This window comes from Diadema antillarum, unplaced genomic scaffold (assembly GCF_040938485.1).
Source record: "Diadema antillarum isolate AM-2024a unplaced genomic scaffold, OU_Dant_1.0 seq00001494_RagTag, whole genome shotgun sequence".
NCBI classification, from domain to species: Eukaryota; Metazoa; Echinodermata; class Echinoidea; order Diadematoida; family Diadematidae; genus Diadema; species Diadema antillarum.
In genome coordinates, this window is record NW_027272231.1 from 94,411 (window position 1) to 111,811 (window position 17,401).

At 38.2% G+C, this 17,401-nt stretch overlaps 1 protein-coding gene across 1 annotated transcript; it reads left to right on the forward strand.

Moving 5' to 3' along the window:
- Nucleotides 1-234: 234 nt before the first annotated feature.
- Nucleotides 235-14,708, forward strand: LOC139710030 (sialate O-acetylesterase-like). Its single transcript, XM_071621979.1, has 10 exons — nt 235-415; nt 3,159-3,305; nt 5,107-5,291; nt 6,496-6,634; nt 8,113-8,326; nt 8,735-8,892; nt 9,721-9,854; nt 12,324-12,481; nt 13,144-13,336; nt 14,406-14,708. The coding sequence occupies exons 1-10, from the start codon at nt 301-303 to the stop codon at nt 14,706-14,708; spliced, it is 1,746 nt and encodes a 581-aa protein (XP_071478080.1). The 5' UTR covers nt 235-300.
- Nucleotides 14,709-17,401: the final 2,693 nt, after the last annotated feature.

Genomic DNA, 17,401 nt, shown 5'->3' on the forward strand with positions numbered 1-17,401 from the left:
TGTCACGTGATCTTTATGTTGTCTTTTTTGTTACTAGTATCTAATGTACGGCGAGTCACGAGACCTCATTGGTCTCCACTACACTGCAACAACTTCTCCAGTATGCTGCATGCATGCTGCGGGGCGCCGGGCGTGCTACGCACGGCGTTTCACAGCTCAGCCCAATCGGCTCGCTCCAGTTCGCCTACACACTTCACACAAGCTGGGACAGAACACCTGACAAGGCAACAAATAGGCCTTCTTTTTCAGCGTTTCACATTCTCCCTTTTAGTCTCAATTCGTTTATGACTCGTAATAACCATGCTCTTTTCAACATATTCATCAACATGTATTTGTTTAGTAGTTTTCCTGACTTTAACAACATCATGGACATCTGCCGCACGAAGAATGGCAAGCTCAGGAGCAGCGCAACAGGGTAAATTTAAATTAATCTGTTCTGTGAAGTGCATGAATACGAAATAAGAATAAAAAATATAAAAATATAAAAAAAATGAAATACATGAATGAAATTTCTACTGACTGAACAACTTGCAATATCTATCTCTTATAGGAATTAAGGTAGTGACATTTCATCCCCATCAGCTGTTAAGTATTCTACTAGTGTATATCTTTGAAATAATTAAAGGGACTGTACAGTACTGGTTGAGGTAAGGGATTCATGTTTTGAACATTTCTAAGTGAGATAATGAGAAACCTCTTATGAAATATGAAAGAGCATGTAATTTTAAAGAGGATTCAACGCTTATTTGATGAAAATTGGTTTTGAAATGGCCGAGATATCCAAAAAAGTGATGATAATAAAAGGCGACATGCCACAACTTTATTAGGATCGCTTTGTTTCACCTTGTTTTTGGATATCTCAGCCATTTCAAAACCGATTTTCATCAAATCAACTTTTGATACCTTTTAGAAATGCATGCTCTGTGACATCTCATAGAGTAGTTTCTGAATATCTCGCAAAATGTTAAAAGCTAAATCCTCACCTCGACCAGAACTGTACACACCCTTTAAGGAGATAGATCGAGTAGACTAGGTCTAGTACTAGACCTAGTCTAGTCTAGTAGTAGTAGCACTAACCACTAGTACTGTAGATCTATAAAATTATTATTCACATTTGGCTCTCGATCGAGCAAAATCTTGGGAGAATTTGGGGCACATAGCCTTTATATAGTATACTCTAGGATTGACCGAAAGATCAGTCTGTATCTGTCCGTCGGGGAATGTTCCGCGGAGACTGCGTCTGGCTTCACGGATCCCCTCCGTATACAGACCGAAGTCAATGATTGCGGCTCCTGTGTGGAGCAGTCGCGCACAGATCAAACGTTACGATAAACCAAATTTCAGACAGCTTTTTTACATTCAAACAAGTATGACATGACATGACACATTATGCAGCAATATTTGGGATAAATTTCTCACATTGTGCAATCGAAATACTCACATAACCTCGGTTATAATGCAGAAATTTTATCGATATCGCAACATCGCCGTTCGCGAGCAGTAAGTCGCCATTTTGAATCTGTAACAATTGCTAAGCCAATCACATGCGAGGTACGTGTTTTAGTAAAACAAACACGTAGAAACTACCTCGCATGTGATTGGCTAACAGATTCATAGTGTATGTTTCTGCAGTTTGAATGTGACGACGCGACAGGCTGTGTTTTACGTTGAAAATTCTCCTAAAATGTTGGATTATTCATTAATCTGGTGAGTGTAACATATTCTTAAAAAAATAATTTCACCATACAAGCTTAAATTTGCCGACCTAGGGCCGTGAATTAGACGCAATCGAGAAGGGTGAGGTACCTCACCCAATTTTCCATAGAGACAGTGCTTAAGAACATCCACACAGCAATGGGTACTGCAACCTTCCGTCTGTCTACGGAGGACAGCGTTAATGGCAAAATATGAAAGAGTCCTCCGGACAGACGGATCTTTCTGTCTAACTCTAGGAATGAAAATTTTGAGGATTGAGACTGAGAGTTTAATATATATCAGTCCGGGAAACCCGCTCATGAGGACCGCTCCTGCGTACAGGACTGCCCCGCCTCATGAGGACCGCCCCCACGCCTCATGAGGCCCCCTATTCACTTCTATTCATCTCACATCTGACGTATGAATTGTCGCAACTTTGCACGGTGATTTTTTGTTACACACACATGTCCACTATCCATGATGAAAAGAAGAAAAAATCCTATCTGGTTTTTTTTTCAAAAATCGAGTTTTAATCAACCGATGCAGAGCGCCCATCAAAACATCCGTGTCCCGAGGGCCCCCCCCCCCCCCCCCCCCCCCCCCGGGCCTCGTGAGGTGTGGGGGCGGTTCTCATGAGGCATGGGGGCGGTTCTCATGAGGCGTGGGGGCGGTCCTCATGAGGCGGGGCAGTCCTCGTACGCGGGAGCGGTCCTCATGAGCGGGTTTCCCGGACTGATATAGTCTGCTGATAGAGTAGTAAATTAACTTTATTATACTTATACTTGTATGATCATGATGATAGAGAAGGGGTAAATAGCTCATTTGATTTTTTTTCTTTCAGACAAGAGACTTTCATGTGATATGTACAGTGGTTGCAGTGATTTCCTCATTTTATGGATGTCAAATGATATAATGAAGAAAACTACATTTAAAATAGACCTAAATTTATATATGATTCACAATACGACACACGTCTCCTGTTGCAGTGCAGTGAAAGTGACAGTGGTGATTCAAGTAGCTGTCATGGGATGTCGCAATCTGTGCTGACCCTGAATTAAGTTTGCAGTTAACTTTCTATCTTACTGTTCCCCATGTTTTGACAGTTACATCTTCTGTTGTAATTTAATAATAAAGATATAGCCGTGAAATTGTTCAGAAAGTATCAGACAAGCAAAAGAGATAAAGAGATTGTATTAAATGGAATGTAAACACTGTTCAACTACTCAAGGTTACAATTTAGCAGAACACATTGAGATGTTGTTGGTTGTAAACTTTAGCAGTGTAATATCTAGTCAATAGTACCGGTAGTCATTAAAATTACTCTTTACAGAAAGGATGCTGCTATCATTAAGCTTAATGCTTTGAAAACTGCTATTGATGTTACTGAATCTTTGGTGGATGAAATTAACGTCCCATCCAGAATTTGTGTCATACTTATTGGACTGTTTAACTTTCTTTTGCAGATACATTTCGTCTGGCCACATACTACTCTGACCACATGGTTCTGCAGAGGGCCCCAGACAGTGCTGTCATTTGGGGCTTCGCTAAACCAGCCACCAACATAACTCTGATATTCAAGGAAATGAAATACACAGCGATTGCTGAAGTTGGTGAGTATATCCCAAGGTATAGGTATTTTAATCAATCAAAGTCTGGTTGTGCAACGTATCTCAAAGCCAACAAAGATAAAGGGGACAAATTTCAGGCTAAAATTCCAGAGGTAAAGATGGCAGAGCCCACATGAAATTGTTACTTGTAGTATTTTCACTTCTACTTCAGTTTTCACTGCAGTGTAGTGACATGTTTGCCTCAAACCTTTCATTCTTACCTATGACATATTCTACTGCACCAAATCATTTGTTATGGGTTATACATGCACTGTACATCCATCAGTTCTGTGAGATATCGGTCTCAGTTTTGATGTTCATGCAGGATCGAATCATAAATCATGGTTTACAGTAATCAAACTTTATATTAAAGGAGGGATGGGCTTATTGTTACATGAGTCTGATGTTTCAAAGTCAAATGAGCTCGTTTATGTGGTAGATCTTTCAGATAGTGAGGTCTGGATTAGCCTAAGTAGGGGATCACTAGATAGTATTTTTTTTTTTTTGGTAGTTTAATGATCAGTGTTTTGTTCAGAGCATTAAAGGACAAGTTCACCTTCATAGACATGTGGGTTGAGTGAATGCAGCAATAATAGTAGAAGACATCAGGGAGAGTTTGAGGAATATGGGACAATCCATTCAAAAGTTGTGAGTTTTTGAAGTTTTTGCTCATTCACGGCTGGATGAAAAGACTACCAGGTACTATAGCTTGTGATTTCACATGTCTACAACGATATAAAGAAGAATAAAGAAAAATCAACATATTTTCATTTTTCTCGCATGACCAAAGAACACCCGACTTCTCTCTTTCAGAAGGCAGGGGGGAATAATATTACCCTTAAAGGTAGGGAATCCCATTTGCACGCCTTAAATGAAGAGTTGTATAAATACAGTGGTATGTTGAAGAGAATATTCATTTTAGAAACTCCCATAAAGTATTGAAAGTGGAAGGTAACATTTAGTACATTTTTTTGACGGTTAGATTTTGAATTGAATTGTTTTCGGGGCTCACCGTAAATTCCAGTACATTACTAGGCTACCTTTACAGACCCATGTACTGCATGTGTGTCCATCATGTATATTTTGTGAAGAAAGTTCATCAACACTTACAAACATTTCTATATACATTCTTACCACACACTCTATATGTTATTACATCAGCTCTTGTACTTTTAGATTTGTGTTTATAGATCACAAATACAGAAGAATGCAACAAAAAGGCTTAAGTGTGGCTGACACACAGAACTACTGAGTAGTTGAGTTTTGTGCATTATTCAAATTTTAGATAACTGTTGACTTCCAAATTTCTAAGCAGTGGCCTAAGCAAGTCCCCTGAGGTTCATATTTAATGTTTTGCTGCATTTTGGGAGGTCTGTAAAAGGTATCCCCTACCTTTAACATACGTCAGTAACAAGTCGAAGAAATGTGCACTTTACTAAAAAAGTAAAGTTTTGTGAAATTCTCTTTTTATTTTCCTTATTACGTACGCATGTGACATCAAACACTGTAGTAGTCTTCTCATCCAGCAATGACTGTGCAGATACTTAAAAAATTCATAACTTTTGAATGGATTGTCCCATTTTCCTTAAACTTTTGCTGATGTGTTCTACTAATATTGCTGCATTCTCTCAATCCTTATGTAAAGATGGACTTGTCCTTTAATGCTCAAAAAGAAGTACACATTGCAAGGAAAAATGAAATGCTGTGAGCTGAAAGGGAACAATGTGGATTGTACTCTTCATACCTAGAGTTTTTTCTACCTACAAATGCAGTTTCTCTTCTTTTTTTCTCAAATTTGTGATAGTTTCCTACTCCTCAGAGGGTGTGTGGAAAGTGACCCTTGAACCACAGCCCCCAAGTGGACCCTTCACCATCAAAATCACCGCAGACAATGGAGGGGTGGTGGAGGTCATTGAACTCCAGGACATTCTGTTTGGGGATGTGTGGGTGTGCAGTGGCCAGAGCAACATGGCGTTTGATGTCAAAGCTGTGAGTAGACCAAACCCCCTTCAATCAGCATCTTGCCAGTCAGTATCTAAAATAGCAATAATAGCAACTCCAAGTCTGTCCAGCCTAAACTGTAAAACCTGACACATTCGTTGAATGAAACTTTCACAAGTTGGAGCCAATAGTCCTTTTTCGTGGCATGAAACTTTCACAAATTGGCAAATGGCATTCAATGCAATGTGTAGACAAAAACTTTCATGTGTACTTTACTTTTATGAATCTTGGCACTTCATGAAATTTGCAAAACTTTTGTGCATGCAAAAATTTCTGGTTTCAGAGTATATCATCCTGTGCAACGATACTTATATTTGTTTTAAACTGGTGAAAGAAAGCCATCAATGTCATATGACAATACAAAATCAGTACCATCACCCACCCAATATTTTCAAGCGAGCAGATTAATGGTAACTATAATGTTTACATATATATGTCTACAGTACTTAGCGCAATATTTCTATGCACTGGCACAAAGTTATGAAATGGAAATACTAACAATGATTTAGCACAGGAGCAAAGCAAAGGAGAGAAGAAGGAAAAAAAAAACTGATTAGAAAAAGTTATTCAGATACTCTTTGTACATGCTTTAGGCTTAAATGCGTTGTTTGTGTTTGATTGAAATTTCATTGCTCAAGAAACAAATTCATAATAATGATAATTGAAGTTCATATTATTTTAGCCACTTCAACAACCTATTATGTAAAACCAACATTTATTAAGCTTCACCTTTTAAGAGGAAAAGGTAGGCCCTCCTGGATTTATGAATGAAGAAATTGTTTGATGAGGGTCGTATTGTTTATCTGGCTGTGATTTGCTCCATTGCATGCACGCCGAGAGCCCGGCACACTTCGCATGTAAAACGCTTGTGTTTGCAGTGTGTAAGGTTATGCGATAGCGTAAAGCGCTCAGTGAGCACTCTGATCTCGTGATCTCAGATTCCCTCTTGTTTCTGAATTGATAAAACATCAAATGATGAGGATCTGTTTTAGGCGTTATATAAAACAAATAATAAATGTTTTTCATTTGTGCAATGCACAGAATATTTAATTCGGTGATAGATGAAATCTTTGATCCATTCAACGAGGCTGCGCCTTGTTGAATGGATCATTTCACTTTTCACCTCATGAAATATTCTGTCCATATTGCACTCATGAACATTCATTATGGGTATATTGTTAAAACATTGCAGGCCTTCAATAGCAGTGAAGCTCTTGAGCAGTCCTACCAGTACACCAACATCAGGCTGCTAGCTATCACTGAAGTGATGTCCACCACGCCCCTCTATGACCTCACCAGCATCTACGAGCCCTGGTCCCTGCCCACTCCAGGTGAGACATGTCAAGGCTTGCTGTAACTATACACAGCCCTGTCGCTGTACACAATGCAACAGGACTATACCAGTTGGGATCCAAAACTCAAAGCGACGCACGTCAATCACGTTGGGTTTTGATTCATGACATCATTTTTGTCACCTCAGATGCATTCCCAGGCCCGGGGGGGCACATATCCCCACCTCCAATATAACTTTGTTATTGTTTGATGTATCATTGTCATATTTGGCACATGGGTAGAGCAACTCATACTCTACGTGACCGAACATTTGATTTTTTTTTTCAAGGTCACCCATAGAGGACACTATTCACCAAAATATAAAGAAATATATTGGAAATATGCTAAAAACATGATTTTTCTGTATAATTTCTTTAACCCCGGTATGTATGTCTTATTATAGATCAGCCATTTTCATATTTGCCACAAGTGATGTCCAAGTCGAATTTCATTATTTGTTATGGTTGAAATTTATCAAGGTCACCGCATATGGGGCGCTATTCATAACAACATTAAAAATACATTATGAGACATGTGATGTATTGTTTGGGATAGGTACATGTATAGTCACTCATCACATGTCATATTTCCATAATATTGGAATTTCAAATTTGCAGATCAATAATATGATAGACAGATGATATTACAGGCATAACTTCAGTGAAGGAATCAGAATGACGCAAAATAGAAGGGCAATCTTTGGAAAATACTGTTGTTTTCTATTAATTATATCTATTGTTTTATGTTTTAGGAGATAAAAGAGTATCAGCCATTATGACAAACGGGTTGGAATAAACAATACTCGAAATTATTTCTTACCTAAAGAGTAATTTCAATAAAATCGTAAAATGTATGCGCCTTCAGCACTCTACAGAGTGGATTTGGTGCAAAATATGTATTGTCATTATTTCAAAATTTCACACTGTAAACTGGTAATGATGTTGATCAACAAAATTCCAACCATTAGTATATTACTTTATTTTTACTTTTCTATATTTTTAACTGCAAATTCCACACACTTGAAAATTCAAGGCTTCTGCCTCTTTTTTTTTTTGTAAGGTATTTGCTAACTGCTTATCGTATTCTTGTAAGCTATGATTCAAGTACAGCAGAATTTGATAAAATTTGAGATGTATGTGAGTTTAGACGGGAGCAAAAATGGTGTGCATCCCTTGTGGTATGTCTTTGTGTAGAAATAATACACATGCAATTTGTGGTGGGAATTCTTTATATCAATTTTTTTTTTTTCTGGCCGACTCCCAAAGTCGGGGTACGTGCACCTTATGCACAAGTGTGCTGTGTACACAGAACTTCACTGTAACAGTTAAAGTCACTGGTAAGTAACCGCATGGTGCAATAAAACTTGAGAAAGCCAAAAACAGGACAGTGTGTACACTGTTTGTCGGTAGATTAGCATTTGTGGAAACTTCAAATTTTTTTGTATTAAATCTCTCTTCTTTGCCCTCATCACACTCAGCTACTCTCGGTGCAGACAATGCAGCATTTCAGCTTTACTTCTCAGCTGTGTGCTGGTTCTTTGGCCGCGACCTCTTCGATCACCTGCAATACCCCATCGGTCTGATCTCGGTAAACTGGGGAGGGACTCCCATCGAATCTTGGTCGTCACCGCGGGTGCTGAAGCAGTGTAATATGACAGCACCATTGAGCTCTGAATCTACTTACAAACAAAGGTAAGTAATTGTTTGTGATTTTGTGTGTTTTTTTCTCAGCTTTTTAAACATTGTATGGCAAATATTTCATCACAAAGTGCCATAAACATATCTTTTCATGTCATAACAAAACATTACACTGTACCTGAATCATCAGAAAGTGTAGTAGTTTTGTGATCAACTTGTATATGATACATTGTATATTTCTATATGAATATCGGCAAAGCCATACTTGGCTCTTCATCCTACATGCAGTCGAGGAGCCATTGCACTCACTCAACCCTTTTTGTGCTCTGGTTGCTGATTGGTACAGAAAACCCCATAGCACTGTGCACACTGTCCAAAGTCCCTGGCACAGAAAGGGTTCATACAGTAGGAGTGTTACATGAATTTCTCATTCTCTCTCTTTTCCTCTCTTTTTATGCCTAGGTCTTCTCATCCAATGAGGTTGAATGAAACAAAATTTGAAAAAAGGACCACGGGTAAGCCTTTTATCTATGACGGACCTAAGGCGCACTACATCCTGTGGAATGCTATGATCCACCCACTCCTCAACATGTCCATCAAGGGAGCCATCTGGTATCAAGGTCAGTGATGCAGTCATGCTGTTTCCATAGCAACGATAGAGAAGATGTCAGGCGAATGATGAGATGATGTTAGAAAATCATCTACACTGCAGAAAAAGATGTTGGACTTCATGATAGGAGTGCATACAAATATAAATGTACAATTTTTAGCTCACCTGAGCCAGAGGCTGGAACAAGCTATTGCAATCACTCATTGTCCATCGCCTGTCATCTCTCATTTATCATCTGTCACCTGTGCTCCTTCGGGCTTAGATTTTCTACATTTTCATCTTCTTGAGAACCCCTTGACAGATTTTCACCAAACTTGGCAGGTAGCATCCCTAGGGAATGGGATCTCAATTTGTTCAAATGGCATGGTAAAATTTTCACCAAACTTGGCAGGTATTGTAGCTGGAGTATAGAAAACATATTTGTACTTTTTTTTTTTAAATTGCATAGTCAAATTTACAGTGCACTTGGCATGTATTTTTACTTGTGTGATAGAATATTTTGTATGTACAAGTATATGCCATTCCCCCCTCCGTGGGCCCTCAAAGCTGCCTCTAACTCCCAAGTTTGCTATGTTCTCAAGTAATAATCTGCAAGAATGCATGGAAGGTGAACTTGTGATACTCTCGTGAGCGTGGACATAGTCAATGGGCTCCTGTCCTCAAATGTAAAAAAAAAAAAGTATCGATAAACACAGGAAACCTGAAAGGAAGAGGAAAATAATAACAGAAGAGATGTTTGACATTTTTGCAATCATTCAGACAAGTAAACTATGTATTGTCTTTGAATGTACATGGTAGGATGTATGTTACTGTAATTGTTTTCTCGCTTCATGTCCAGGTGAAGATAATGCTGTTGCTGACCCATCGACTTACAACTGTCTCTTTCCGGCCATGATCAACGACTGGCGTGAGCAATGGTACATTGGCACTGGTCAACACATGAGTAACCAGTTTCCTTTTGGATTTGTCCAGGTATGGCCAGCTTTCATCTCCTGTCCGATAATCCGCTCTCATACTGTGGGAGTATATTTTATTAATTATCTACATGGTTTAAAAGTAATATACTGGCACTTAATCTCAGCAAAACTAATTTTATTCATTTCAAATGTAAAAAAGCTGATCTACCAGAATACGAATTGTATATTGATGGTATATCTCTTGAAAGGAAAATATCTAATAAATTTCTCGGTGTGTATATAAATGAAAACCTAAAATGGGATGATCATGTAAAACACATCATTTTGCCTATATCCCGAAACGTTGGCCTGTTAACTAAGCTTCAGTATTTTTTACCAACTCGTGTATTGTTTACCCTGTATAATGCCTTAATCTTACCATATATATCGTATTGCAACATTATCTGGGCAACCCACAAATGTAACACAGACCGTATACTTCTCCTACAGAAAAAAGCAATACGAGTGTGCAGTGGAGCACGCTCTCGAGATCACACCGACCCATTGTTTTTCCAGCTTAAATCCCTTAAGATAAATGATACAAATTTTCTTCAAAAAGCTGTATTTATGTTTTGTCTCAAGTCAAACCTCTTGCCTCCAATATGTAACAGAATATTTCGGTCAAATTCAGAGATTCACTCTTATCCAACCAGACAATCCACAAATTAACATTTATTTAACCCCAAAACCGTGCTCGCCCATCATTCTATCAGACACTCCGGCCCTGACACTTGGAATTCCCTTCCCATCGAAATTAAAAACATGACCACTATGTATTCATTTAAAGGGATAGTACAGTTTTGGTGGAGCTGAGAATTGGGCTTTTAACTTTTTGTGAGATACCAAGAAAGCACTTATGAAATAGTACAGAGCATACCATTTTAAGAGGAATTCAAAGTTCATTTGATGAAAATCGGGTTTGGAATGACCGAGACATCCAAAAACAAGGTAAAACAAAGCGATCATAATAAAATGTGGGTCCCACACTTTATTGAACCACTCTGTTTTGGATATTTCAGCCATTTCAAAACCAATTTTCATCAAATAAACTTTGAATTCCTCATAGAATTACATGCTCTTTCATATTTCATAAGAGGTTTCTCACTATCTCACCAAAAAATGTTAGAAACCTGAAATTAGGTCTCAACCAAAACTATACAGTCCCTTTAAGAAGGCTGTAAAACTTCACCTCCTTAAGCAGTATTCCCCAGGATAACATACTGATTCCTTTATTGTATTATAATCAAATGTACATATGAATATGTACGTGATACATAATGCATGTATGTGTGCATACATATATTGATTTATTTATCTATCCATATTATGAATATGAGTATGTATATGTATGTATAGGAGAGGTACATCATGTATATTATATGAGCATATATGTGTACGATGTGCCTTTATACCATTATTGCGTACATAAAATAAGCACGATATATTTTATTCCATGTCAGATAACAATATGTATAGGATACTTTGTATTCACACATTATTATTTTCATAGTGCATATTCGGTCAATAATCCAGCAAAGGCAACTGAACGTGTTAACTTTGATATCATTATATTATTGTATTTATCATCATTACTATTATTGTAAAGTAGTTGGAGTGGTACCCATACACTCTGTAACTTTCCCTTTTCCCCCTACCCTTCCCTATTTCTCTCTTTCTCTATTCCCTATTCTATTCAGAGTAGGTAAGCATATAGTCTCCGTACCGTCAAGCCTTGGCTTATTTTGGAGACCCTTCTGCTTAAGTTCCATAAGCTGTTTGTATTTGTCTTGTATAATTGTACTAAAAACTATGTGTTGATATACTGTTTGTCATAAATGACATGTACATAATCATATCTGATGCAAATGGAATTAAGCAGAAATAAATCAAATCAAATCAAATCAAATCAAATCAAATTATGATAAAGAAATAAAAAAAATGTCAATGGAGCCCTTGCGCAAGCACTCTTGGGATTTTATCGAGAGAATGAGACATTGAAATGTGTTTGAAGTTTTTAGGCTTTAATGACAAATCATGACAGAAATTTGAATGTGATATGGCTGTGCAAACTTTTTTATAATAACATGTATATAGTCGTGCTTGTGCCTGTCAATGTAAAGTACACTGATTCTGAAGGAATTAAATTATATTAACAGAGTAAGAGGATTCTACTTTTCTTCTTTATATCTGATTCATCAGAATGGGGGAAAAAACAGGACTGAGGCTATCTATACTGCTCTAACTTGCCTTGTTTTAGTATACATTATTTTTGTTCCTGGGTCAAGAATATGATAATCTTGCTGTATTTACCAAAATCATTCAGACATTCATTTTCTAATCCTTGACATTGTGGTCAGCTTCTAAAAGGGATGATTTTTGTGATGAGGAGTATCTTGACACTAATTCTAGACATCAGACCAATCTGTACTGAGCACCAATCAGGGCAGTACCTGTGACGTTGTCATGTGTATGATCCATCTCACAGCTATGCAATTCGGAGTACCCCGAACCAGGCAACGCGAACTTCACGTCCCTGCGTTGGCACCAGACAGCAGACTACGGCTATGTGCCCAATCCCACAATGCCCAGTGTTTTCATGGCTGTTGCCATCGATCTCCCCGATCTCAAGTCTCCCCACGGACCGTAAGCCAAAATTTCTTTTGTTTTGTCCAAACTGTCTCTTGCTTCTGCAACTAGTCCTGTTGCCAGTGCTTGTATACTGTAAAACGAGGAATGTCCGTGTGGATTTAAATTTCATAAATTTTGCGAGAGCCAAGATTCATGAAATTTAAATGCACATGAATGTTCTTGTCTACACTATACGCATTGAATGTTAGAGGCAACTCGTGAAAATTTCATGCCGTCAAAACGGTTGTTGGCTCCAATTTCGTGAAAATTCCATGCTGCAAAAATTTTGGGTTTTACAGTATATGCTATTACTTCAGATGGTAGTGATGATAATGACAATAAGAGCAATCCTTGCTAGTTAGTTGGTACCACACCATGGAGCTGACAGCATATTGGTAAACCCAGCCACTGCAATAATTTGTGATAGACTTATGCTGAAATCTCATTTTTCTCCAGCTTTTCAATGCCCATATGAATGAAGAAGCTTAACTTTGCCCTTTTGTTTCATGAGGGGATGTGTTTTTCTTGATATTGATTAAATACATAATGGAAATTTGTTGCGATTGGATCAAAGGTGTTGAGGAGGAGGAAGAAATCGGCTTCTTGCTCCTTCCTACTAAGCAGACTTTTAACTGGTATCAAGTCATTATTTCATGTTCTGTCTCCCTCTCTCACAGAGTTCATCCGCGAGACAAGCAGGATGTTTCGGCCCGACTCCTGCTTGGTGCGCGTGCTGTGGCCTACGATGAGTCCTACGTCACTTTCCAGGGACCCTTCCCCAGCTCCGTTGTCGGGATGACCAACCAGATCCAGATCCAGTTTAACTCAGGAAAGGTCCAGCTGGACTTGATCAACAATGAAGGATTTGATGTAAGAATTCTGAAGCATGAGTGAAATAGTTCTTTATTATTTATTTATTTATTTATTTATTACTATTATCATTTTGTTTTAGAATCAGCATGCCATGAGATAATTGGGACTAGATGAAGTTGAATTTGATTTTCAAAGTGTATCCGTGACATTTTTCTATTCCTTGTGATATTCATCATGTAGAATGGTGGATTAGAAATGGCCAATGATATTATTTGAAAACAGGGAAATGTTTATTATGAAGTCTTTACATGACTTGCCATGCTGCTAAAGTTCACATTCATGTGTACACATATGGAAACATATACACATCATGAGGTTGTCATGACAGTAATTCACAAGACACACGTGATATTATTCCAAAGTACAGTGCACTCCTGTTATAACAAATGGTTATAAAAAATTCTTGTTATTTCAAAGCAAAAATTCAGGTCCCAAAGTTATCATAAATGTATCTTTTATACGTGACTGTTCAGCTATGGCAAAATTTCAATATAATGAAAGAAACACTGCTGGTCCTGAGGACTTTTTTATAGCGGGAGTCCCTTGCACTTACCTTTAATAGGTAAGTACTGGGGAACAGGGGAACAAATTTGAAGAGATTTGCTCCCCAGGGAGTGGAGAGTGAGCACTCTCAGTGCTGGCAGGAAATAATGTATCCAGAGACCAGTCTAATAACAGTATGTATGCGCTTTGAAAACTCCACAGAGTTGATTTAGCGCAATATAAATTCATATTATTATTGTTATTATTATTATTATTATTATTATTATTACTATTACTATTACTATTATTATTATTATTATTGTTATTATTATTATTATTATTATTATTATTATTATTATTATTATTATTATTATTATTATTATTATTATTATTATTATTATTAATTTATAGAAACAAGTATGTGATGGGTTTGAAATGGCTCATGTCAACAGTAGGTCCTACACCCCCCCCCCAAAAAAAAAAAATAATGACATTTTGTATGACCTTTTTTTCTATCAAATGGTAGTACATACCAAAGAGGTAATCAATTATTTGAAGGTTCAATATGTGTCTTCATTCATAGGTTTGCTGTGCACAGACTGTAACAGATTGTCCCATTCAGGGGAATATGTCCTGGACTCCTACCAACATCACCAACTCATTCCAGAACTCCACCATCACCATAAAGGATCCCTGTTTGTTCGGACAGGGCGTCGCCGTGCGGTACATCTGGCGGGACCTCCCCTGCCAGTTCAAGAAGTGCCCCCTCTACGACAGCGTGACCAAACTCCCCGTGCCCCCATTTTTTTTGCCCGTGTCATCGGGGTCATCGAAGCAGGGGCCGTGGGGTGAAAAGATATGTGGCAAAAAAGTTTTGACAGTGTAAGGCTTCCTCTGCGGCCAGTCACAGCACTAAATCTGAAGAGATTACTGTATACGCCATATATTTTTTGCGAGTCTTAATTTTTGCAAATCGGGAATTCCTGACAATTTCGCGAGTGGTTAAATTCGCGATCGTGGAGTCCTGTACTGAACGGAGAAGTGTACACACGTACGTCGCATTCACATCGGGGATCAGAGTCAATATTTTTGTGTGTCTTTAATTTTGCGAATAGCACCTGACTCGCGAAATTTGCAAAAATAAAAAGCTCGCGAAATATTTGGCGTATACAGTACTTTAGAATATTTCATACAATACTTAAGTTTTTTTTGGGGGGGGGAGATTGTTTGTGTATCTTGGAAACCTCAGCTATATGATTGATTCTTAATTTTTAATGGAAAATCGTCTTTCATCTAAGTTATGTATTCTAGCTCAGGCATCATTTTGAGTGTCAAATATGCTTATAACTTGGTTTGACCCTGCCCTCTTGTACACTTGTATATGAAGTACAGCTTTTCATGGATGGTGCAAAGTGATCAAAGCCTGTGTCATGAATCAAAGTGTACTCAGAAATATACATGGCATAATCATGTTGTATACCACCACTGGTGAATTGCCAATTCAGACCTTAAATTGCAGTAATGCAGTAGCACTGCTAGAGCCTTTTGATGCTGGAGGACCCCCCCCCCCCTTTTTTTTTTCTCAGTCAAGCCTACACTTCCTCAGTTGAGTACCTTATGATTTGGTGTTCTGTAGTGTAATTATATAGGTGTTGAGTGCTTTCATAAATTACATGGTATGCTTTATTATGGTTCATTTGAGCAGGACTTGTAGTACCAGTAGGTAATAAGTCATTCATTTTTGTTTGGTTGATTTTTGCCATAAACTCTTGCTGTCTTCTGTTGCACAAATCTCTAGTCTAGTGGGGGATCTTGTAGTTGTCTGCTAGTCTGGATATTTCCTTTTGCAACTTTAAAAGAAAATCATAAATTTCATGAACATTATCTAGCTGCACTTATCCCTTCTGCAGGATCATGTACATGGAGTTGTCTATAAGTCTGTACATTTCATAGTACAACTTGAGAAAATCATTTTGACCCCCCCCCCCCCATGTAAGTCAGCTGTCACTGTGTGTACTAAGTGCAAACGTTTCTTGTACTTTGGTTATGTGTATGGAATTACGATGAAGGGATGCAGCAGTTGCCGTTAAGTGAAAGTGATGTTAACATCGTGTCAACTTCTTATATCTCTGCTTTACAAAGTGTCAAGGGGATGGCATTCATGTTTATTCTTATGTTTTGCACTTGTCTTTCCGTAACTCGATATGATATGTCTGAAAATCCTGTTAGCCTGTACTTTGCATGCTTGCCCTATATTTGAAATATGTATCCCATACAAGTAACAAAGCCTTGCACGCATTCATTAAGACAACGCAGGCTCAAGATCCACAAGCTCTTCAAAATTTGGTCTTGTGGTTTTAGGCCTCTTGAAGAAAATCACATTTGTATGCACTTAACATTTGTGATCATCGCATTCGTCATTCCATCATGCAACCGAGAACAAGGAACAAAACATGGATCACAATAGCCGGATTTACACATACAAAATAGCAGGATGACGATCACGCTCCATATCTCGAGATTTTTTGCAACCATTACACGCTCCAAATTAGCGGGATAGCGATCGCGCTCGGAATCTCGAGTTTTTTTGCAACTGCTCACACGTACAGAATTATCCCGCTAATTGCCGATCGAGATAACAGCAAAGCCTGCAAATTGGGTCACACAGCGCCCTTCTCTATCACTGCCTGCACGCGCTTCTCTTTGCCCATTTTTTTTTGCACGTCAGTGATGTGGTTCGCGCGCTGTTGTTGTGGTGCACCAAAGAAGTTATGGACCTCTTCACAGAGGCCTCGCTGTTGTGATGTGCGCATTGTGTGATGGGATATAAAAACTCAAGATTCTAAACCACTGTTCACACGTACCGGCGCGGGGCAAATTATCCTGCTAATTGAGGAATTAGCGCAAGATTTCTTGGGATTAGCATCGCGATGGTTATCGCGCTAATGTTTGAGCTTTTTCTGTCCACACGTGCATAAAACTCGAGATACCGATTGCGATGCAAATCTCAAGATTTGTATCCCGCTAATTAGTGTACATGTGAATCCCCCTATTAGTCGGCAGGAGCTAAGAAGGTGAAGTTTTTTCCACTTGTTTAACCCTTTCTGTGCCAGGGACTTTGGACAGTGTGTATAATCCTCTGGGGTTTTCCATGCCAGCTAGCACTTAAAGTACATAAAGGGTTATCACCATAATTGGTCCAGCCTATTAAGAGACAAATCAAGGTTATCCAGAGGAAGTGATCCAACTATCAATGGCAGTGTAGTTACTAAGTTTGGCAATTATTTGATAAAAACTGTGATATGAGGTTCAGATTTACTGAAATACATTGAAGCAAGAGCAGAAATGGCAGTGACAACTCATTTTGATATAAAAATTGTCTTTCAACTCCTTTATTTTTGATATACTGTATGCATGTTATATTTCATGGTGTGTTTATTTTGACAATTTCATGAGTCAACTGATATTCACAAGTTATCCACTAGTCATGTTATTGCCTTTTTTATTATGTACAAGCTGTTACCACTTATTTTTGCCAGGGCTTCAATTTTGCAAATTTCGTGAATCACTGTTGGACTG